Genomic DNA, 23,915 nt, shown 5'->3' with positions numbered 1-23,915 from the left:
GTAGCTCCATAGCCAGGATCCATTTAACTAGAATCGGGGTTTTCAGTATTATGTTCCATCAGAAGAGAGAACCTGCTAGGAAAGAGAAACAAGATGAACATCCCTGCTGAGGGAGAGGCTTCAGCAAACTCTTTGCTCTGTTCAGATGCCAAAGCATCAGTGATGGAGGCTGATTGCCCTGGCCACAGGAGGAATTCAAGCCATGCGTGTACCTCCATAGATGCCATGGACCCCAACCTCAGAACATGAATCCCTGCAAAGTCATATTTTGCCCTTTGTGTCTTAGTATAGGAGATACATAACACTGTGGTCTATATCAGTTGGGTTTGGAAGTTGGAAGGTGTTTTTTGTATATGTGCCTTCTCCACTTGTCAGCAATGTCAGGATGCATATGCTGAGAAAAAAGCTGGGATCAAGGTCATAATTTCCTACAGGGAAGAAGCTGTGACTTCAGTGCCTCTGTTGCGGTATTCCCTGGTGGCCTTTTACTGGATACTACTAAATGTAATGAAGAGCCCTTTCCTCCCCTCTCCTCCTAAGACTTTCTGAAATAAAAGGGTATTTGTAGAATCATAGAACAGTTGGGGTTGGAAGGGACCTTAAAAATAACATCGTTCCACCCCCAAGGCTCTGTCTGTTTCTGCTTCCCAAGTGAGTGAGTGGCTGAACCACCACATACCTCTAGGTTTTATTCCCTGCTCCAGCACTAGCCTGTTATTACCTTGAGCTACCCACATAATAAAAATGATTTTCCACAAAAGTTACAATGGATGGAAAGAGCTACACAAATCAAGAATGGTAAAAATTGGGAATGCTTACTACAGCCAGGTTGCTTTCAGAAAAGCTGTGGTTCAGAATAAGCCATGAATGTCCCGTAACTGTCTTGAAGCATCGTTTGAACTGCTGAGATCAAAACTGGCCAACTAATTTTTTTACTTTCTGTTTTGTCTTTCCCCTCCAGGAACATATGATGGAAATGAACTTCAAACAGTGGATGGTAGATTTTGTTAACCAGTCGCTCTTGCACATGAGCACTTGTGATGTGGAAAGCAAGCGGCATGAAAGGACAGAATTTGCTGAGTGTCTTGGGGAGCTGAACCTGCAGTGGCACCGGCTGCAGGCATCTCTGAAGAGAAAGGTTTGATTGAGTTCTTAGTGCTTTGGCTCACCACTCGCACCCTGCCTGTGCTTTCTGTTGTCCCATGGCAATAGTGTTGTGCTGTCCCATGGCAACAGTGTTGTGCTGTCCCATGGCAACAGTGTTGTGCTGTCCCATGGCAACAGCGTTGTGATGTCCCATGGCAACAGCATTGTGATGTCCCATGACAACAGCGTTCTGATGTCCCATAAGAACAGCGTTGTGCTGTCTCATGGCATTTGGAGTGTAAGGGTCTGACGATCCAGAACTCCAGAGTTTGGCTTAGAGTATCTTCGGGTGCTTTTCTGATAGAGACTCCGTAGGGCCGTTCCTCCCAGCTGTGGTGTAGAGGACATTTTTAATATCAGGCCCTATCTGGACGACTCTAAGATCTACTAAGATGGACTCTCAACGGTTTGATCTGTCGCAAGGATTCTTGCTGACGGTGGCCCCGTTGGAAGTCCTCTTCATTCTTCTGGATAACATGGTAGAGACGGTTCACAATTAGACTGTAGTTTGGGGATATACATTTGCCAGAAACCCACAGTGCCTAGGAAAGCTTGTGTCCCCTTTTTGTTGGTCAGTGAAGACATAGCTGCTGTTTAATTGATAGTGTTGATGGGAATCTGATGACATCCATCCTGCCATTTGATTCCTAAAAACTGGATTTCTTGTGCAGGTCCTTTGACTTGATGTAGTCTGAGAGTAAAACCAGCTTTTAGCAGAATATGGATTATTCCCTTTCTCCTTCCCTGGGGCTTCACCCTTTCCTAATGCAGTCTGGATCAGTCCATGGCAGATGGTGGGGCAGTGTTTCCACCCCTGGGACAATGGACACGAGGGAAGAAAAAAGTCAGATCCTAAGGAGCCAGTAAAACTTTTAATCTTTTCCTTTCAAAACATTTTCTTTAAATAGCATTTTCAATGTGACTATTGTAATCTCATTTTTGTTATGGAAGGGGGGAGCCCTATTTCTGTCCATCCCTAGCTTTAAGCAAGTTAAAAGACTTCTCTAACTTTCAGATACAAGACATGGAACAAACTTTAGAGGCTATTTCAGAAAATGAGAACCAAGTACAGACCTTGCGCAGTTGGATGGAGGCTCAGAGTGGTCGACTGAAATCTTTACAGACCCCAGCAAGTCTGGTCTCTGCCCAGAACACACTAGATGATTGCAAGGTAAGGCATTATATGTGTGATATTATTGCAAAAAACATATTTAGCATTTTGCTGAATCCAGAATAAAGAACTACAAAGATTTTAACAGGAAACAATATAAAGTTACCATTTCCTAGAGGAATACTACTGTGTAATGTTAATTAAAGCACAGTAGGTTGGAGTGATGAAGAGCCAGATCCACTTTAAACATGAATTGCTGTTTTATGGTTTTTCCCTCCAGTTGAAGATGCATTTGTTGTAGTTCCACAGTATTTGGAGTGGTGTGCAGCACTATTGTAGATCTTACTCTGAGATGCCTTTAAAAGAAGTAGTTCTCAGTTCAGCACAGGCATGGCAAAAGCTGTCAGTTCCATTAATCTAAGAGCTCTGAGGTGGAAGTGTCGTGGAAACTACATGGTCCCATTTAGAAAACAGCAACTCTCTCTGCTCCTGCCCTAGAATGTAGTGTCTGCACCAGGCTCAGGAATCTGGGTGTCCTTTGGTTTTGCTGTGCTTTTCTGGGCATCAGCTTCCTTAAAATTAGTACGGCTGCAGCCAGGTCATAGTTGGCTCCTATTACTCTGCAGTCTACTGGTTTCATTCAGTACAGTGTTCCCTCTCCATTTTTTAACATGGAATATTTTTTCATTCATTGCTATGGTTACATGTCTCTCTCATAGTAGGCTGCTTTTATTGCCTAGAGTGCTGTTACACAGCAAGTAACTTGTCTCTCTGAAGCACTCAGAAATGATTCGAGGGGCCAGAATTGAAGAAAGACACAGGTTATCTTTGACTAAAACATTATCCTGCCCACAGCAAGGCACAGTGCTAGGATGTAGGTGGCTAAAATGTTTTGTTAAAATTAAATTTAAATTTTGTTAAAATGAATTTCCTCCATAAAATCCATGTCCAAATTTGAAAAACATTTTGGGGACAGTAAGGGCAGGGGCAGTAGGTCATGGCTCAAGTGTAGTGTTGTAGGAAAATGCTGTGGGAAAACTGAGTGTGTGGATATTTACTCATGTTGTGAGCCTTCCCCAGCATGTCAAGACTAGCTGATAATCTTGCTGATTGTGCTGGCGGGAAGTTAATCTCCCAGACTGATTTCAGTGGGGTTTGCCCCATGCAGGAAAGCCTCTGCCTAAGAGGATGTCGTGGTTTTGCCCCAGCTGAGAGCCAGGTACCACGCAGTCACTTGTTCTTTAAAAGGCAGTATGGGGAGGAAAGGGAAGGGGGAAAAAAGCCCAAACCAAAACCTCACGGGTTGGGATAAGGATAGTTTACTAGAATAGCAGAAAGATAGATTTAACAATGATAAGAGGACTTCAGAGCAAAAAATGTATGAGACTGGTGACAGACAATGCAGTTTCTCACTGAACCACACAGCCCAGGCTGTGCAGCCAAAGGCCGTCCCGAGAAACTGGACCGTCCCCAACACTGCTCATCCTGGAGCCACCAGCTCCTCCTCCCACCAGCCCCCCTTTATGCTGAGCATGATGTAATTGGCATGGAATACCCCCTTTGGCCAGTTCAGGTCACCTATCCTGTCTGCAGCCCCTCTCTTCTCCTTAGTAGGGAAATATGAACAGCTGAAAAAGTCCTTGCCTGCTTGGCAACAACTAGAAACATCAGGGTGCTATCAGCACTGCTCCCATCCTGACTCCCAGACACAGCATTCCACCCGCTGCTAGAAAAGAAATTAACTCCATCCTAGCCAAAACCAGGACAGAGGACAAAATGAAAATGACTTTCTAGGTGGTGTTGGGACATCAGGGACTCTTCAGTGCAAAATCAAGTTCCTATTCAGTCTAAAATCTAAATCAGTGAGCTGGAGCAGAGGAGGACCCAAGTGCTAACCTGCTCAAGGAAAAGCTCAGCTACACCAATAGAAAAACTTTTCTGCATCTGGAGAGGGACAGAGAGGCCTCTGTGATGGCTGAGGAATTAGGTCCTGATGGATGTCCAGTGCTCATACTGATACTTCATGGATTCGATCTAGCTCTACCTGCAGGAGACTGTCTAATGCAGCTGCTGTCATTTTGAACTCCTGTAAAGCAGTTGTGCTGTATCAGAATCGAAATGGTGTTGCATGGTTGAAGAATTACATGGAACTGTTTTCAAAGAAGGAATGTTTATCTAAGCTCCTCACACAGATTTTTTTCCTACAGTTTTATCAAAAGACCTTACCCTATCTCTCTTTTATTTTTTTCCTCTTTTGTCATTTAGGATCTAGAAAATCAACTCACAACTAAATCCAAAATTCTTGATCGGGTCAAACAGAGTTTGGCTTTGAATAGAAATGCAGAACAAACCCCAGAATCTTCCAGGATAACTGAGCTCTCTGAAATGGAGCACAGAAATGGAAGCCAGGTAAAAGCTTTGTTTGCATTCTGATTTCCTCTGGTACCTATTCTCTGTTATTAATCTTCATGGGCTGGCAGGAACTGATACAAAAAAGATGCAAAGTATTCCTTACTCTTAATCTTAACCTTCCTAGGAACTTCCTTCTAAATCTGTACCATAATGTAAATTAATGTATTTCCAAGTTTGAGAGACAAAACCAAGTCTGATCTCAAGGTAATTTGAATACAGGGGGAGAAGTGACAGACCCCCATCTGCAGTTTAAGAAAACAAAGAAATAGCACTGCTGTTTTTCTGTTGAGTTGCAAACTGAAACCTTAAGCTTTCTTATTTGATTGCTTCTCTTTCATACCCTCTTCTTTGTGCCCTGTAGTACGCTGGTGGAAGCTGCCTGGCCCTGCCCCATTCTCACTGTAGCTTTTCCACCTCCCAGTTACTCTTTCTTCCACACACCTGGATGGCTTTTGCTGTCTTCAAATCCTATGTAGCTTCCAACTGCTTCAAGGAGAGTCAGACAGGCTAATTTCCCATGCAAACTGACTACCCAGCAGTTTGCATTTATAGTTATCTTTATGCTCAGAACTGTTCTTTTCTTTAAATTTAGATGCAATTGATAGGCACAGAAGACACACTTAAGACTGCATTTATGGATTTAAATTTGTGATAATAATCATCTAGCATCGAGGATTATACACGATGTGGTGATGGTGTTTATAGTGGGTCACTTACCGTTTCTAAATGCCTTAGTTTTGTTCCTCAAAACTTTGGAAACCTGAACCCTTTCACTTGAACTTTTCCATATGAGGGGTTGGTCCAGGATGGGTCTGCTGCTTCTTAGTTTAGTTTCAGCAGGAACAATGTGGCTGTTTCTTACCAAGAAAGCAGAGGTGGTTTTGTCTGTATCCATGATGAAAGTTCTTCCTTCTGCTATAGAGCTGGTGATTGAAATTGGCAGGATTGACAGCCTAGTGCTTTTTTCTTCTTGCAGTCACCATGGCTCACAATCATTTTAGTATTTTTGTGACTTTAAGTATTAAACTTACAAACTGCAGAATGTTCTTGCAGCCTAGTTGTCTGTGTGTGCAGTGAAGCACCGAGTAAAGCTTTCTTCCTGGGGGTGACCACTCTCAGAAGAGCCAGGCTGTGATTTCAAATATAGGTGTAAGGAGATGTGGCACCTTGATTGTATTGTCCGTAGGTTGATCTCAAGACTGTGGCCCAGAGACATTTCACGAATACAATGTCTTTCTATCCTGCTTGTATGGGCAGTAATTAGCTGCAGGCTCCTCCCACCTACACCATGATTCAAATGAGAAAAGGCACGATTAATCCATCTACTCCTGCGTGCCTGGAACTAGGATACTAGGATACAATGAACTATGCAGTGTATCTGGCATGCACTGTGGTGCTGAAAAGTCTTCATCTTCCACTGTGTGGATGTGTAATCAGAACTGAAATCTGGGCCCATGAAGACCTGCCTGTTTGCTTGCCTGGCTTTCATGCTCTTCTCAAAGCATCTGGTACTGGCACGACTGAAAATAGATATTCATTTAGATTAATGTTTTGTCTAACCCAGGACACACCTTATGTATTTACCTGATACAGAAGGGTAAAAATCATGCTGAAGGAGTGCTGTAGTTTGGGGGTTGCGATGTCTAGGAGTATGTGGCAAATGGCAAGCATGCTTGCCCCAGTATAGATTAATTGACTTTAGTCATGAAAGAGACATAGCAAACAAAGAGGATATCCATCATTTAATGTTAGGAGAACCCTAAAGTTCTTAATAGCAATTCAGGTGGGCCTGTATTATAGGAGCACAGTGGCATAAGAGGAATGATACCTCTCCAGAGTATTGTAGAAGCGTCTTCTTCCGTACAAAACAATTTCTATTCAAATTTTCATTAAAAGAAAACTTGATCTCTGGATCAATCAATCTGCTACCAAAGAAGATTAAGGCTTTCAACTTCTTCCCATTTCAGGTTGATTTTTGGCAGGAAGCAATTCATTATTTCAATACTTTTTGGGAGGTTCTGGAATTGTGGCTGACAGAATAGTGCTACCTTGAAGTCTGGTTAAATTTTTATTTGCAACAAATTCTTACACTTCACTCTAAATACTGCCTACTGCTTGGTTTGAAGTCTGCAGAGTTCCTTCCCAAGTAGGAAGATACTCCACCTTATGGATTGTCATGGACTGAGTATTGAGCTTAGATTTTTAAGTCAGTTTAAATGTGATTTATGTTTCATGACTTCTACCCAAGAAATAATAACAACATTGGTTCACTTGCAGGTTGCACAGTTAAAGACCTCAATGCAGTCAGTACTGGGGCATTGGAAAGCTTATCATGAAATTTATGAAAAAGTCCACCTGATGACGACAAGATCTTCGTACTGCCTACAGCAGTGCAAACCTTTTGTGGTGTCATTGGAAACACTGAAAAACCAAGTCAGAACTCTCCAGGTAAATCTCCTGAAGTTGTTTTACTTCTGTACATCCTTCTGTGCATTCGAAGAAACAAACTCCACTGACAAAAAAGACAGAAAAATGTATTTGAGCAAGTTCCTCTTTAATATAGTGCTACTGAAGTGAGTAGTATTTTTTTTGTTAACCTCCAGAGGCACTAAGGTCTGTTGTTAAACTTCTTGCTTTATTTAGCACCTAAGTTCAGCTTTAGTGCAATTTAGTTACTGAGGTTCAAGAGAGAAGTATGGGTGAGCGGCCACCATGTCTGCCTGCCAGTGGGCTGACATGGGGTGGGTGCAGCAGCCCTGGGTCAGAGCAAGAGGAACCCTGAGCCTGGTGTTTCTGATTGATCCAGTGCAAAGTCTCTCTCCAGACCTGGAATAACCTGCACAGCCTCTGAATGAGGCTGGGCATAAATGCCGAGTGGAAATGTCCTGAATCATCCTGCTGCTCTGCTTGGCTATGGCAGAGTCTAACTGGGGCATCTAGTGTAGGCAGGCAGGCTGGCCCTGCATCGAAATGTTCTACAGATACGGCTAAAGCCCCTCACCTGGCTTGAAATGAGTGTTGAAAGGCTGTGTAAACACTCTCCATTTCAGTAAAAATAAGGCCTGTTTTGGTATATTTTAAAATTATATCAGAAGTGGTGCAGGCCAGACTGAGGCTGTGAATCCTGGGCATGTGTGTCTCGACAATAAAGCCTGCATAAGTGATTTCCATCCTCATCTGGGGACAGGTAATAACTGGAAGGAACTGGGCACTTTCTTACCCCTTCCTTCCATCACCCTCTTTATTTTTAATCAGAGTAAGTTCACAGATACGATCCATGGCAGGGGTCTGCAATTGCCTGTATCAGGAGGGCAGCATGTGGCCAGAGACAGGAGCTGTCATGCAAACAGAAATTTCCCTGAAAGTGGCTTAAAACAAAAACATTTTTTTTGTTTCTAGTGAACAAATTTAATCAGTTCAAGGCTGTGTGTTTGTGAAATGAGCTGTTTCTTTAAAAGCAATTCAATTACCTCAGTTTAGAATACACCTCTTGAATGTTTTTTTTTTAACAAGGACCATTTCACCTCTCTCTTAGCTTCCTAATTTTTAGGATCCAGTGTAACATCTTTCACAAACATTTTAGTCTGTGCTGCAAATGTGTTGCTGCATTATAGCTGTCCATTCTATATAGCTTTTCCATATATAGACCTTAGAGTGGCCTTTTAATACCTGAAAGGTGCCTATGAGAAAGCTGTGGAAGAACTGTTCACCGGGGCAAGTAGCACTAGGGTGAGGGGTAATGGTTTTAAACTAGAAAAGGGCAGATTTAGGTTGGTTATTAGGAAAAAAGTCTTCAGTATGAGGGTGGTGGATCACTGGCACAGGTTGCCTAGAGACAGAGTGGAAGCCCCATCCCTAGAGATACTCCAGGTCAGGCTTGATGGAGCTCTGAGCAGCCTGATCTAGTGAAGGTGTCCCTGCTTCCTGCATGGGGGTTGGACTAGATGGCCTTTAGAGGTCCCTTCCAACCTCACCCATTCTACGATTCTATTCTGTGACTCTGTTATTGCTGTCCTACACCTACCAATCTGTAGGGGAAACTACACTTAGGCTGTTCATCTCCACAACTCATTTCCATAATACATTTTGCAGTCTCTTCAGGATGAATCAGAGAACAGTGAGGAAATTTGGGCCAAGCTCCATGCTGCTGCCAGTAACCTGAAGAACAACTCTTCCCCCACCTTTGCAAAGATTATTGCAAAGAAGTGTGTAGATGCACACGCAAGGTAAGCTTGCAAAAAAGACACACAGTTATTAGGATTTTAAAGAATCAAAACAAATGAGTTGCTGAAGTAGGATTTGAAAGTCTGTCGTATTTTTAAATCTATTACTGTAGCATACTCTGTCTAAGGGCACACGTGTGAGGGGTAGCTGATATCTTTTTTGACGGAGCACAAAATGGTCCTGTGTCAGTGTTCAGTAACATGGATATGAATGCAAAGAAACTCCCACAGGAATCCTATACTAATCATATTCTGGAGGAGAATGTTCTAGGAAAATTCTCTTATCCTTTAATGTGTTGACAGGTGGAACTCAGTAAATGAAGACATTGCAAATCAACTGCGGGCAGCGCAAGCGACTCTGCAGCTTTGGAAGCCCTTTGATACGTTATGCACTGAGACAACAGCCAAGTTACAGAAGCATGAAGAGCAGTGTACTAAGCTGTTGGATGCTCAAGTGCCCAAGGATAATATGATAGAAACCCTGATACAGAAAATACAGGATATAAAGGTACATGAATATGCTTCTGCTGCCTGATACAAAGCAGGATTTATATCTGAGCAACAAATTAATTGAATACCTCGTTCCACTTTCCTCCCCCAAATCCAGCTAGTGGATAGACAAAATCTGTGGGGGTTTTCCCTAATAGCATACACTATTTTATTTAAATATTTTGACCATATCCTGAGACCAAACCAAACTGGAGTTAGCATAGGATGAGAAGATATCAAAGAGAGCAATTATATTCCATTGTGCCATATACAAAGAATCAGGCCCGTGTTGGAAGGAATCATTAAAGAGTTATTTACATTATGGGACACTGCTTGGGAGGAGAGATAATATCTACTAGAACAATAACTGCAGAAAAGAGACCAGTTCTCCAGTACACAGAACCATCTTGAGGTCTTCTGCAGCCTTCAAATTGGTTTTATTTGGGCTTGGTACTTTTTTTGACCTGGTCTGATAAGTTCACAGAATTCTGAGCTCATTAGATTATTCTAAATGCTTTTGACTTTAGGCAAATGAGATCTCATGCTGAGACCGCAGGGTACATTTGATTCTCTCATGCAGCAAAGCTGTCGTTAGGTCCTGACATTCTTGGTTTCTTTAGACTTCAATAAAGAAAAATGATAATCCTTGTTTCAGGACAGAGCAATGATTCATCATGCTTTATGATCCTCTAGCCACATATTGGAAGAAGTTCAAAGTACTCCACTTTGCATATGGCCAGTTAAGAAACTTTACATTGTGGGAAAGAGAAGTCGTATACTTCTTCCTGTGTCAGAAAAAATAGACAGCAGCAAAACTCAGAGCAAAACATTTTCACTCCCTTCTGATCCATTAATGACTGTGACATAAATTCATCAGTTTGTCAGCAAAAAGGCACCATATTTTCTGGAAACTTTTTTGGAAGAGTTTTGCACCCACGAAGGCAGGCATGACTGCTGGAGTGCCATCAGCACTGCAGGTCCTGTCTGGTGTGTGTGGTGGGACACATGAAGCTAACTGGTTTTGGAAAGTGGTGACTTAGAAGAACAGGATCACTGATATGGCACATGAGTTGCATGTAAAGCTTTAATTTTATAGCATCATTTCTGTAGTAAAGGGGAACAAATAAAACCAAACCCAGGGTCCTTGGTCATTAAGGGATCCAAAGCACTGTTGTTTGTAACATAATAGCATTTCTCATCTGCAGCATGGGCCAGTTTCTCCGTCTGCTAGTGTAAATCCATTCTGTGGAGAGGCATACTCTGATTTCTCTCCCTAATCTTCTCTGTAGCAGTAGTATCCCACTGCCTGAAGTCACTGGTGTTCCATTGAACTCTGAACTGTGCCTTTCCCAGCACTAGAGTCAATGGAAGCAATTCCCTTTATCCTCTGACTAAAAGACCAAAGCTTTCACCATAGCTGAATTTGGCTCCCAGAGGAGATAAACAAAAAGAGCTTAGTTACAGCAACAAAAGATACTAAATGAAAGTGGCACATGAATGATGATCTGATTCATTTGCTGACTTTTTTTTTTCCTTTCCCCTTCCCTCATCAGGATTTACAGCACGACCTTCAAAACGTAGCAGCATGCCATGCCCAGATTTCTGCACTGGCTGATCAGATAAAGCAGCAGACTGGGACAGCTGCAGAAGCCTCTCTGTTGCAGAAGATGCAGCCGCTCCAGAGAGCATCCTATTTGGAGAAGATATTGCAGAGGAAGTTAGAGGAATTTGAGGTACTTTTTTCAATATTAGATTAGCTGTCAGTGTGAGGTAACGTCTTCACTAGAGTCCTGTGTGGGCTACCTTCTACACCAGAGCCCTGTAGTTCTTGAAATGAAATGAAATTTTAGTAAAATAAAGATTTTCAGGATGATGTAAAGAAATAATACATGAAGCCAGAGGGGCAGATGAAGGGTTTCATGCTGCTTACCTGTTTGTGTTGCTCTAACAAAGCTTTTTAAGAGCCTATTACAGTCAAGCAGTATGAGACCCTCAGATGATTACAGGTTCAGAAATGTATTTATATGCTATGAACTTTGAAATAAGCTGTAAACTTTCTCAGCTGTGCTTTGGAAAAAACTTATTTTTGCTTTGATATGAGTTCACACAATATATCTAACACAAGCAGAAAACTCTGGTCATTAGGAAAACCAGATTCACATCCCTGCTCAGGTAGCATAGGGAGGGACCTGGATCCAGGTTTCTCCATATGATGCTGTGATCACAAGAGTGCTGTGGGATTGACTACCACTCTGCACAAGTATTCCTGAGAAAACTTCCAAGCAAATATCCTGCTGTACATCTATTGATGAAAACCTATTCTGTTCCTGTGAAGAAGTCTGGTTTCAATGAATTGTGCTGTTCTAAAGTAAACCCAAATTCACCAAGAAATTTTCAGCCAGGTCTATTTATGACTCCATCTACCAGCATAGTTCCACAGCTAGAAACCAGAGAAAAACTAAGAAAGTTCATTAGGTGGGTTATAAATACGTTGGAATTTGAATTGAACATCTCTTTGTTTTCCTGATAATACTGCTCTTTGCTCCTCTTTGTATACTGAATAAGTATATTAAACCATAATTAATGTGAATATACAATATTTATCCTAGTTCAATCTTTCACAACTGGAGGATTTCAAGAAATGCTTTGAAACGCTGGAGGGTCAGCTCACAAATTGCACAGAGTCCTTCAACAGACTCTGTCAACAGGACGAAACAGACAACTCAGAATTGCTCCTGGTATGTTTGATTCCCAAGTACAAAAAGACACATACTGAGGATTTTAGTGTCCGTAAGACACCAGCTCTTGCATACTTCAAGGAACATTTTGTGCCCTAAGTGTTGTACTTCTACTGCTTCTGTCAGAGTAACTGTAATGTCATCCAAAACAGAAAAACCACCAATAATTTAAGTTCATGAAACCTCAATATACACATTGCAGGCCAGATGCCTGCATGGAGGAGAGAAAAATCACATAGATTTGGGATTGATGGGAGATCTTTTCCCCCAGCTCTGCTCTGGAGCTACCCCATTGCCCTCAGTGTAAGGTAGAAAGTGAATCTGAAAGTATCAGCTCTTGAATATGTGTTCAGTACTGTTGGAAAGGGAGGACACTGTGTGAGGGAATTGTGACTTTTTTTGTTTCCTATGTTCTTTGAAGTTAACACAGAAATGTTAGGGGGGTGGGTTAGTATTTTGGATGCATACAGAAGAAGCTTCTATATACTTTAAAATCAAAGAAAGGCAGTGTTTTTGGCAATTCATGGGTTTTTTAACTTCCAGAATCGCACACTGGAGCTTGCTGCACTTTCTCCAAGCATAGAGAGTTTGAACGAAGTGAGCTTGAAGCTGCCAATTGATGACTTCACCCTGAAGAAAGTGCAGAGCCTGACACGGCAGTGGAGTCAGAAAACAGCAACTGCTCTGGAACGCTGCAGGTCTGAAGTGCAACCAGAACCCCACTGCCAACCATTTCCTTTTCTGTGAGGAAGATGAAAACCAAATCAAACCAGAGGAAGTCTTACAATTTGTTTTCAGCTTTCTCTCAGCCCCTTTCTTAGGGGCTTTCCAAATGGATTCCTGACCTTTTAACAAAACTACATCCAGATTATTCAGTGGTTATTTGTATTCCAAGCTACTTGAAGCAAAAATCTGGATGGTCATAAGTGAAAGAGGTAGCAAAGTGCCAAGCAAAACCTGAGTATGTTAGTATTGCTAACCACGATGCTGTACTGTATGCAAACATTGCCAGGAAAACCATGACTACCACAACAGTTTCTAATGATTTTTTGTTTGTTTTACAGTGTGCTTGAGGGAACACAAAAAAATGCAGAGAAATTCTTTCAGAAATGCGAGAACTGGATTAAATTCCTAGAAAAAATGGATGAGGCCTTGAAATCAAATATCCCAGGACGGTTTGAAGAACTGCAGGAGCAACAGAAAGTATATGAGGTAAAGTTGACTCTGAAAATAGAAGCATCTTCTTGAATGGTGAAGGTGGGGAGAAACCACTAGGAAATACTGTGCCTTTTGAAGTTACATCTGGGCATTTCAGTCTTGAAGTGTGGCCTTGTACTTATTCAGAGGAAAGCTTCTGAAATAAGAAAATCCTTTTCCAAAATGGATGGCTCCCTTTTTTGTAGGGACCAGACCTTTAGGAGTTGGTGCCTAAGTGGTGCTGGAACATGGAAGTCCTGGATTTCTCCAACCCCAGGCTACTTGCCTGTCTCCCTGTCTCAGGGCACTGAGGCTTGCGGCCTAGGACAACCAGCGAGGCAGTTGGCTGGCAATCTGGCAGGAACCTTCCTGGTTTCTGGAAGAGCTGCATTTAAAACAGAAAGTTTCTGCAGCATCTTTCTGTTTCGACTGGTTCTTAGATTTTGGTGGAAATCTGTTTCACGGGCATTTTCCCAAACACTTGCTGTTTGTCACAGAGACATGGTGCTTCACACATGTGTGCCGGTATCCGTTGGGGGGAGAAGGTGCACTGCATGCTACCAGTAGCATGTGGGTACAGTTCTAAGCAGTGTCTGTCTATTGGCTTTGCCCTAGTGGTGGGAGGATGGAAGGACAACTAAAATACTGGGAAAAAAACCCAAGTGGTAGACGCTAAACATCTCTTAGGGTGAGCTCCGTGCTGCCTCAGTGCACCAGAGCTTCACGCTGCCTGACTTACTGCTGCTTCACACCACCGGGTGGTGAGTCTCTGCACCTTACGGTCCAAGACAAGTTATTTTCTCTCGTTTACTTAGAAGTCTTCTCTTCATCCAGTGCAATGAAATTATCATTGTATTTTCAGATGCTGCAAGCTGAGATTTCCATAAATCAGCAGACACTCAATTCTATCATTTCAAAAGTTCTACTGTCCTTAGAATCTGGAGAAGCAGAGAAAAGGTAATCTATGTGTTTTTCTCCTTAAGTCTCTTCCATGACGTTGGTACTGAATCTTTGCTCTAAGGACATTCTTGACTGGGTTCACCTTTTAAATAACTCCCTGGCACATCTGCAGAAGTGTGAGGAGGTACAGTGACAAACACAGGCACCCCGGCCAGACTGCATTTTGGTTTGCAGCTGGATGTTCTGCCTAGCAAAAAAAATTGCTCCTGAACAGGAAGCTTCCATGTCTACTGCTACCCTGCAGTTGTTACAAGTGGTGTAACTGTGGCTGAGAAGCCACCTTCTTCCAGAGAGCATGTGCAGAGGTGTGAGACTATCCATGTTGCCCCTGGAACACCTGATGAAACATTGAGTCACCAGCCATGCAACTCGAAACAGGTGGTAGCCAAACCTGTTTTTTATCAGTACCATTTTGCACTTTTCTCGTAATCGTGAGTGGGAAGCAGCCAGTAATATTTGTGAGCAGAGGTTCAGCTCCTTCAGGCATGCTGTTAACACATTACCCCTTTGTGCCAGAGCTTGCTGCTTCCCCAGAGTTACCAGGACAGTGTGTGTGTGTGCTCCCCTCTGCTGCTTCAGGATAAAGTCCATAGCTTGGCTTAAACCTGCAAGGGAAAGCAGGGCTACACTAAGCAAAGCTGCTGGATTTTTGTGCTGAAGCGAGCCCCACAAAAAAAAAAAAAAAGGGTGTGTGTAAGAGCTGCTCTGGGTGCCATGGTCTCCTGCAGAGGAGTAGACCTGACAATTGGGGCAGGGGGGCTTAGCCACTCCAGCTAAATCTGCTGGATTACTTAGAAGATGGAATAGTGAGAGCAGGGCTGAGTTTAGGGCTGCATAGAGTTTTTTGCATAGCTGGGTACGGTAATTGGAATACAATATTGCAAATGGAAATCCATCACAGTTACTGTAAAATACAGCCTTGAGGTTAAAATATGTTAACATTAAACACTTGCTATCCCCAGAACTGAGTTTATTTCCAAACTCACATTGCTGAAAGAGCAGTGGCAGAATGTTATCCGGATGGTTCAGCAGAGGAAGAAAGATATTGATGGACTCATGAGCCAGTGGCTGTTCTTCAGGTGTTGCTTGCAGAGACTCAGCAGATTTATTGCTGATACAAACAGCTTCCTCCTATCAGTGAAGAGCCAGGACTGCTATAACCTCTACCAGCTTTGTAATCTGACTCATGACTTCAAGGTACTATATTTACTTCTCATTAGTCTAAAATCTGTGTATTTTCTTAGACTGAAACAAATTCTGTCCAGTAAGGAAAAAAGCTTTAAAATCACATGTTTTTTGGATAAAAACAATTGCTGACACTTTTTCTTAAAGCTGAGCACAGATAAGAAAACATTGACATTGTGTAAGGCTTATTATACCAGAAAACTTCCTGGTCAGCACTGTCATTTAGTAGCCTTGCATGCTGTAAAAATAGTACATGGACAGGGTAATACACGGTGCCCTCTGGGTCTGTACGTGCCGCGTCGACACGGCTGCTGAATGCAGGCCTTGCGGTGTGGCTGAAGGACGCAGGCACATGGGTGGCAAGATGGTCCATGTGTGTCCTGTGTGTGCAGGCATGGGCAGGAGGAGGTGCCAAGAGCAGAAGTTAAAGCACTTGCAAGGGGGTCTGTCCTTGGAGCCACCGCTCCAGGATGCACAGACCTGGGCAGCAGCCCTTCAGGACAGCAACTTCTGTGTTTTACATGCAGTGGAAAAAATATTTTCCTTTGTTAACACTGGGTGTCTTGGTTTTCCATTTAATTATACACCTCTTTGTTTTATAAGAAAGTAAAACCAAGCAGTGAACTTGATGGTTGCCTAAGGCAATCTAAAACCTTTCAAAAATACATTATTGAATGCTATTTGCACAGTCCAAGATTTATTGTGTTCCCACACACCTAATGTTGATGGATTAACACATTATCAGTATTCCATTTGGTGCTTGCCCTATTTATTTCATCTTTACTTTTAACTGCTGTGTAAAGATGATGTTTGGTAGATTTTACAAGTTAATGCTCATGCTTTTCCTTCCTGGGAAAAGCCAGAAAATCTTCTTGCTCCTACTCCAAACTGCCCTTCCCTCCTGCTGCTGTTTTACAGAAAGAAACAGTCATCAGATCTGCTTGTGTTACAGGCCAGTTTGTGTTGTAGGAAAATAAATATGGATGGCTTACTTCACTTGGAGTATGTCAAGATCTACAGAGCTCTTATCTGTGAAAAATTCATCCTAGTTGTTGATGCTTGAGGTGCAAACAGAAGTTAAACTGGTTTTTAAATTCAGAATAATTCAGATAAAAAAAGATGGAAGTTCAGTTAACTGCTGCACTTTGTATGAAAAGCTATTGTGGAGTTTTATAGATCAGAAGATCAGAAAGAATCTTGTTTTTCTCAAATTTAAAAAGCAGATGGGAGAAGATTTATTCTTTACTCTTTCATGAAAGTGAACAAACAAGTGCCTTGTAATTCCCTTTGAGTTTTCACTTATTCCCAAGTGAAATGCCAAGAATGTGCTTCTAAAGCTTGTTATGAACAGCTGGGATACTTACTTTTTTGGGTTTTTTTTCTATTAAAGAGTAGGACAATGACTTTCCAGAGGTGGGAAACCATCTACTCCTTAATCATTGATGCCGGGGAAAAGTTACGCACTGTGTCTGATCCTGAGACCAGCGCTGTTCTCCAGGAGGAGCTCAGCCAGTTACAGCAGAACTGGGGGGACACCCAAGTGGAGCTGGACAAGCAGATGATGCAGATCAACAGCACCATTCAGGTAGATGATGCCCTCCCCAGGGAGCAGCTACACGAGCTTCTCCAGCATTGGGGTTGCAGGTGCTTCCCTGCTCCACTATCTCCAGCGCTGAGCTCTGTACCAACAGTGCAGACGCTGAGCTGCTGATCACTGTGGAGAGTTCTGAGCGAAGTGCATGTCATGCACCATCAGGCCTTGTGCTCCACTGATTCCCCAAAGGAAAATGGGCTTGGTGTCTGTCTGTTGCTACAGCAGATGTTTCCTGCTCTGGTTGTTCTGCTTCCTGCAGCCTGGAGCTCTCTCCTGCTTCAGGCTGTGACTTGAGCTAAAATTTAGCTTAGAGGGCGTTAGCGTGACCCGCTGCTCGTCCTGTTGTTGCCCCTCTAAACAGAAGGGTGGGTGATACTTAATTCCTTAGAGTAATGAATTTGCTTTCATGGCTAGACAGCACCTAGGTCTAAGTCTTCAAATTGAATACTGTCAGTGATGGGATCAGCAGCCCAAAAGCTGTGCTTAAAGCCTCTGGGGTAAGGCAAAACAAAATGAGCAGCAGTGCTCTGTAAGTCAAAGTACAGGAGAGGGTTTAAGTTCTGTACATCCCTGCACCACGTTCTTGTGGGTGGTACTGTGTATCAAAAAGAAAATCCAAATAGCCAGTGCACATGATTATTTACTTTAGTGGGTTGAAGAGGCTATTTTTTAGCATTTCTGTATGGTTCAGTATATCATGATAAAGCCTCTCAACCTTTTGTAATGTCCTTGTCTCCTTGAGCAGAATTGGGGCTGCTGTGAAAACCAAATCAAGGAGTTAAGAAGCAGGCTGGAAGAGCTGAAGAAACAAGTAGAAGATCCACTTCCAGTTGAACATGAAGAGCTCTACAAAACCAAGGAACACATTAAGGTATTTAATAGCCGTGTTGCACTTATATGGAAGTTGTCTTTGTGTGACACCTGATCTCTGTAAAATCAGTTTTTCACCCTTACCTGCTCTTTAGTGACACTGACTTTCTCTCCATGCTGCCATCCTGATTGCTGCCAATCTTAAGTCATCAAATCACAAAACAGTTTGAGTTGGAGGGCACCTCAAAGCCCAATCTCTTTCCACCTCCCTGCCATGTTCAGGGACACCCTTCACTAGCCCAGGCTGCCCAAAGCCCCATCCAACCTGGCCTTGAACACTGCCAGGGATCCAGGGGCAGCCACAGCTTCTCTGGGCAGCCTGTGCAAGGGAGTCACCACCCTCACAGGGAAGAAGTTATGCTGTATATAGTATGTAATTTAAACCTAACCTTCTTCAGCCCAGAAAAGTCCAGCTGACCAAGATTACAAGAAGAGTAACAGGGTTTGGAGGGGTTTTTTTCCTGCTTCTGCTCCCCTTTCACAGTCTTGAATTTAATATGCAGTTCCTCAAACAGAAGGGAAAAATCTCCACGGTCTCACCTCACTTGGCTGCTATCCTAGTGGCTGAATCTCCCTCTTTGTTTTCCAATCCATTTTGGACAGGGAGCTCCTCAGGCCAGAGACCGTGTAAGTCTGCAAAGCACCGTGCACACCTCTGGGATTCAGGCATAATTAAAGAGAAAGAAAATTAAGAGTAAGGGAGTGGCAAAAGCCCTTGCAGCCCATAGTGCACCGTGAAAATTAAATTGCAAGGAAAACATTTCCAAGGGATAGGAGACATTTTGTCTGGACTGGTCAGTCTTTCATCATCCGTTTATGAAGTGAATTGTTGACCTATGTAGTGGGAACAAATAAGCTTATTAACAAGCCAAGGCTTTGAACTCATTATCAGCTGTCTGAAATCTTCTTTGTGAGTGCTGGCTGCCTTTCCCACGGCAGCAGTCTTGCTGTAGCCCTGAATAATTCGTGAGGTGGCAGCTCACAGCTCCTGCTTCTCATTCCAGTAAGAGAAATTCATTTGCGGAGGTGTCAGGGTCAGACAGTGTCAGTACAGTTGCTGCTCTTGGGAGCCACTGTACAATATAATAAAGGACCAAAATGGCATGGGGGAGAAGGGACCTCCTTTCCTCTCCCTGCATTTCACTCTTCTGTAGAATAAAGCTGTTTTTCTCAGGCCTGGACTTAATAGGGACTTGCAAAGTCCTGTGAAATTCCATCGTTACCTCCATTAATGCAGGGGTTTGACCTGCATTTACACATCTGTAGGGAGTATTTTCTTCTGAGCTCAGGTAAATTTTAGTCTCAGGCTCGGTTGTTTTTTTTTTCCTCCCAGTGCTGAAGCAGATCAGATATTTTTTTTAAATGATTTAAGTAAATGACAGGATCAAAAGACCTGTGAAAATGCTCTCCTGTGGCCTGGAACCACTGCTTCTCCTGATACAAATGCATTTTTTTCCATTTAAAATGAAACAGATTGGATGTTCTGCAGGAAATTTCTTTGTTAGAGGGGCCAGTGACACTTCCCAGCAGCTGCCTTGCAAAGAGGCACCTAGTACCTGGTGTGCAGAGCATCCCCTCTCCCAGCTGCATGCGGGGTGTCCTGGCTTTTTAGGTGACAGTTCTAACACTGATAAGGAAAATGCATAACCTTGTCGGAGAGGGAAGGGGGAGCCAGGAGGGCAAAGAATGGGCAGTTTAAAAGCTTCCCATTTCTGACAAATCTGACCAAGTGCTGGTGAACTCATCCAGTACAGAAAGGAACAAATTTTAGCCTTTTAGCATTCCAATAAGCACCCTGGAACTGGAACAAATGCAGGTAGAAAATAATAATTAAAAAAAAATAATTAAAAAGGCAACCCAGAGAACTGGGCACGATCCTGCCTGGGTGTGAAGCCCCAACCGCTGCCCTGGAGCACGGGGAGCTGCTGAGGTCAGGCAGCGTTTTGGCTCTTGGGGATGCAGCGGTGAATCGGCAGCAGCTCAGCCCTGGGTTCCAGTTGGGCTCCTGTGGGCTCCGAGCTGGGCCCGGAGCCAGATAGCCGGGACCCCGCGGAGCCCATCCGGTCCCGCAGGAGAGCGCTGCGCAAGTGGCTGCATATTCCCTTCCTCTCCTCCCCCACAGGGCAGGCAGGGGATTAACGAGCAGGTTTGGAAACCAGAAGAGCTTAGTGCCAAGGCTTGTTCTGGGTGCGTTTCCATGCAGGAGCTGGAGCAGTCGCTGGCAGACTGGGCCCGCGACATGAAGGAGCTGCGGGCCATGAAGGTGGAGCTGTCTCATTACATCCTCGACGAGGATATGATGGTGCTCAAGGAGCAAGTGGAACATCTGCACAGCCAGTGGGAAGAGCTCTGCTTTCGTGTAAGTCTTACTCCTCCTCTGCGGGTTTTATTGCGGGTACTGATAGAGCCTGGCCGAAAAGGGGGGGCGGGGTAGCTGCGAGGATTTCTCCTGGGGTTGCCTCATATTTGCAGTTTCGGGTGGGGATGGGTCTTCTGGTGCAGCTGAGCCGAAGTTTGCCCTTCGTTTGCTGGAGGCAGACTGCTGAGATTTTTTAATTTTTAATTTTTTTTTTTAAAGTCTTTGTAACTAGAGAACTGCACAGAGCTGAAACGCGGCTGTTTGCTGAAATAGGTGGCTTTGTTCGGGGCTGCCAAAGGTCGGGCGGGGCGGGGATAAAGACAGGAACTGCCCGAAGGCATGAAGCTGGGAAAGGAAGGGGGAGGTCTTTGCAATCCGATGGTTAAAAAACGTCAGGGGGGGTGATAAAACTAACTTGAGTGCGTTTAAATGCTGATTTCTTGGTTTCAAACACACGAAGAACGGACTTTTTCTGTGAGGCATTTGTGGCTGGTTGCTGCGTTACACCCCATGTGCTGCCTGCAAAATTGGCGGGGAGCGTTTAGCAGCAGAGTCCCACGCGCTGATTCCTGAGGCGGTTACGCAGGCCAGAAAGTGTGTTTACTTCACCCCTTAACCGGATTGGAAGAAGTCAAATACTTCGGGGTCTTAAATGACTCCGGATGGCTGTACATGCCAGCAAGCCCGACTCTTGCCTCTCTTTACTCACGAATCAGTCGCTTTCGTGTTGCAGTTTGTAAAGGACTATTGAAGCGAGTTAGTATTTGCTGTCCAACCCTTACTCAGGCAAAGGTAAAGCAGTGTTGGTGGGAGTATTGCTGGGGTGATGGACAGCTGTACTTACTTCACAAACTTTGGTGTGGTGAAATAGTTATTTGGGTTCATTTTTTTGCCTTGCAATAAGAATAATTCAGTATCTCTGCCTTAAACTGCGTGACCTACAAACTGTCTCTGTTATTGTTTCTGCATTCTGACAATAATTCCAGAGACAACCTCCCTCCCCCCCAAAAAAAATCCTGTAGAAATAGGGCATTATTTTAACTCAAAATGCCTGAACCATTGTTGGTTTTCCTTTTTTGGTGAATTGCTGATTTCAGCTGTGAGGAACAACCCTGAAAATTAAGCAGTCTTGATAGGTACCCCACTACAGTCTATCCAAGTAGTAATTTAAGTTCAGATTTAATTCAGAATTTCTGTTTTAATTTCCTGAGGGAACAACATTTAGTTCAGTGTCTGGCGGAGAGAAGGAAGGGGTGACACGAATGTGACTGTTAGGCACACAGAAATCTGTAGTGAGACGAATCCATTCAGCAGCCCAGAGGAGGGACATAGGGAAATGTTTGCACAGCACTAATGAGCCTCCCAAGAGTCTGTGCTGATGCCCAGTGCAGGACTAGAGGGTAGCAAAGCAGATTTCATCCGTTCTGCTGTTAGCGCAGCCGCTTTGTTTTGGCTAACAGATTAGAGGATGAGATGTATTGTGTGGGGAAGAAGTAAAAAAACCAACTAAATCTGCAGTATAAATGCGGGGAGGTGAAAGCCTTTAGGAGTGAGAGGCGGCTGCAGCTGTCACGGCCGCCGGAGCCGGGCAGCCAGATGCCTGTGCGGGACTGAGCAAGGGACACAGACACACAAGGGAGCAGATGCACTCTGGGGATTAGTGTTCAGGTGGCAGCCTTTGCAAGGTGCATGTAGGTCAAACATTTAACTGTTCATACCAGCGAGTATCCTGTCCTAATGGACACCCGTGTATGGCTGACTTGCCTGGGCCTTGATATTCTTTTAGTGTCCCATGGGAACACCCACACTGCTCCTGTATCATGCTGTGGATGCCAAACTGGAGCTGGTATCCCAGCACAGCTGGTCTGAGGAGAAAGTGCTCAAAGCAAGGCCTGACTTGAAGGCTTGTGTTCCTAGAAGCTTGTCTGGGATTTTTTGGCTCGTTCCTGTTTTACCCCCAGTGTGTATTGCTTAGGTCTCTAAAAGCCTAGAAATTAGGTGGCTCATAATTGCCAGTTTTCCTTCCTGAGAAAGATGTTGCCAGCAGTTAAGCACAGAATCCCAAAATGTTGGGGGTTGGAAGGGACCTCAAAAGATCATCTAGTCCAACCCCAATGTGTGTGCTTATCCATAGGTGTCTCTGCATAAGCAGGAGATCGAGGACAGACTCAATGCCTGGGTTGTGTTCAATGAAAAGAATAAGGAGTTGTGCTCCTGGCTGGTACACATGGAAAGCAAAGTGTTGCAGACCGCAGATGTTAGCATTGAAGACATGATAGACAAATTGGAGAAGGTAAGCAGTAATGCCCCTGTTCTCCATTGCAGCCTGATAACTCGTTGTAAAGACACCATTCCTCAGTTCTCCCTCGCCTCTGGGAAGTGATACGGGATATAAAACCAGCATGTGCAGGCTCTTGTGAGAAGATGAGCTCTCTTAGCCTCAGCTCTTTCCTCCTTCATGTGCAGACTTGGAGCATAATGCAGAACAGAAAAGCCACCTGGCTGTGTCTGCAGTTAGGCACGGGGTGTGCTATATGTGAGTTGGGGCGGGAGGGTCTGGATGGCTGGGCACGCACTGCAATGCCCAGAGCTGTCCCTGCTGGGGGTCACAGGTGTCCTGGGAGCACTTGCCACCTCCACCTCTCAGTGGTTATCAAGCTGGTAGCCTGAGGGCAACCAAAAGGTCCCCTTGTGCCAGACCAACAAGAAGTTACCATGACCAAAAGTAAAACCGAATTCTGCCCCCTCTCCTGGGCAGTCAGTGCAGTTAGTGCTGCTTTCTAATGCTGGTGTATTAGCTTGATTTTGAACAAGACCATTATTTTGCTGCTGTGGTCCTCCCCATGCCTTAAAGGTCTCGATATCTAATCCCAGGTCTCCTCTGGATAAGAACATCCAACAAAATGCAGCCACCTCAGAGTTGAATTGGTGTTCTTTTGAGGTAGCTTGATTGAAAAATTATGTTAAATCAGGAAAGCAGAGGCAAAATTAGAACATCACTCCTGTTTTTCGGGGTACTTACTCCTGGCACTTGCAAGTCTTTAAGCAGCTTGTTTTTTCATTGTGGCTTTATTGTAAGAGTGCTTTTCCATTGAGGGTTATTTTTCTTTTAAGTGAGAGAGCACTACATGCTGTCGTAGTAACCTCAGCCTTTGCTAGCCATACCTGACTTCACATCACACAGGTGGGAGAAGAAACAGTTTTGTTGCAGTTCTGTTGTTTTGTTTGAATTAAGCAATGTTTGCCTGTATTTATCAGGATTGCATGGAGGAAATAAACCTCTTCAGTGAAAATAAGCTTCAATTGAAACAAATGGGCGATCAGCTAATGAAGGCTAGCAACAAGAGCCGAGTTGCAGAAATAGATGATAAACTCAGCAAAATCAATGATCGCTGGCAGCACCTCTTTGATGTCATTGGAGCACGGTAAGAAAATGAGTTTCAGTGTTTTATGTGAGATAAAAGTCAGAGGCTACTGTCCTTGACCATCAGGAACATACTGACAGGACTTTTCAGTTCTGTTGAAATGTATTATTGCGAGTTAAATGAACCTGAAGCTCATGCTTTTTCGTTGCAGTATTATAACACCAAATGTCTGAATTTATCTAATGATAAGAATGTAAGAATTAATA

At 43.7% G+C, this 23,915-nt stretch overlaps 1 protein-coding gene across 1 annotated transcript in view; it reads left to right on the top strand.

Moving 5' to 3' along the window:
- Positions 1-23,915, top strand: part of LOC311197002 (nesprin-2-like) — a gene marked incomplete at its 5' end in the record, with an annotated part of 65,206 nt that overhangs the window by 16,720 nt on the left and 24,571 nt on the right. Inside the window, 15 exons of the mRNA XM_084270690.1 lie at positions 962-1,138; positions 2,162-2,317; positions 4,523-4,666; positions 6,947-7,117; positions 8,762-8,895; positions 9,196-9,205; positions 12,663-12,817; positions 13,184-13,331; positions 14,179-14,273; positions 15,239-15,473; positions 16,852-17,046; positions 17,801-17,926; positions 20,129-20,284; positions 22,419-22,577; positions 23,543-23,709. Coding sequence (XP_084126816.1) covers positions 962-1,138; positions 2,162-2,317; positions 4,523-4,666; positions 6,947-7,117; positions 8,762-8,895; positions 9,196-9,205; positions 12,663-12,817; positions 13,184-13,331; positions 14,179-14,273; positions 15,239-15,473; positions 16,852-17,046; positions 17,801-17,926; positions 20,129-20,284; positions 22,419-22,577; positions 23,543-23,709 — 2,228 coding nt within the window. The remainder of the gene's footprint in view (positions 1-961; positions 1,139-2,161; positions 2,318-4,522; positions 4,667-6,946; positions 7,118-8,761; positions 8,896-9,195; positions 9,206-12,662; positions 12,818-13,183; positions 13,332-14,178; positions 14,274-15,238; positions 15,474-16,851; positions 17,047-17,800; positions 17,927-20,128; positions 20,285-22,418; positions 22,578-23,542; positions 23,710-23,915) is intronic.

The sequence above is a fragment of the Gallinula chloropus genome (genome assembly GCF_964237585.1).
Source record: "Gallinula chloropus genome assembly, chromosome: 14".
Lineage (NCBI taxonomy): Eukaryota > Metazoa > Chordata > Aves > Gruiformes > Rallidae > Gallinula > Gallinula chloropus.
This window is presented reverse-complemented; position numbering and strand designations above follow the sequence as displayed.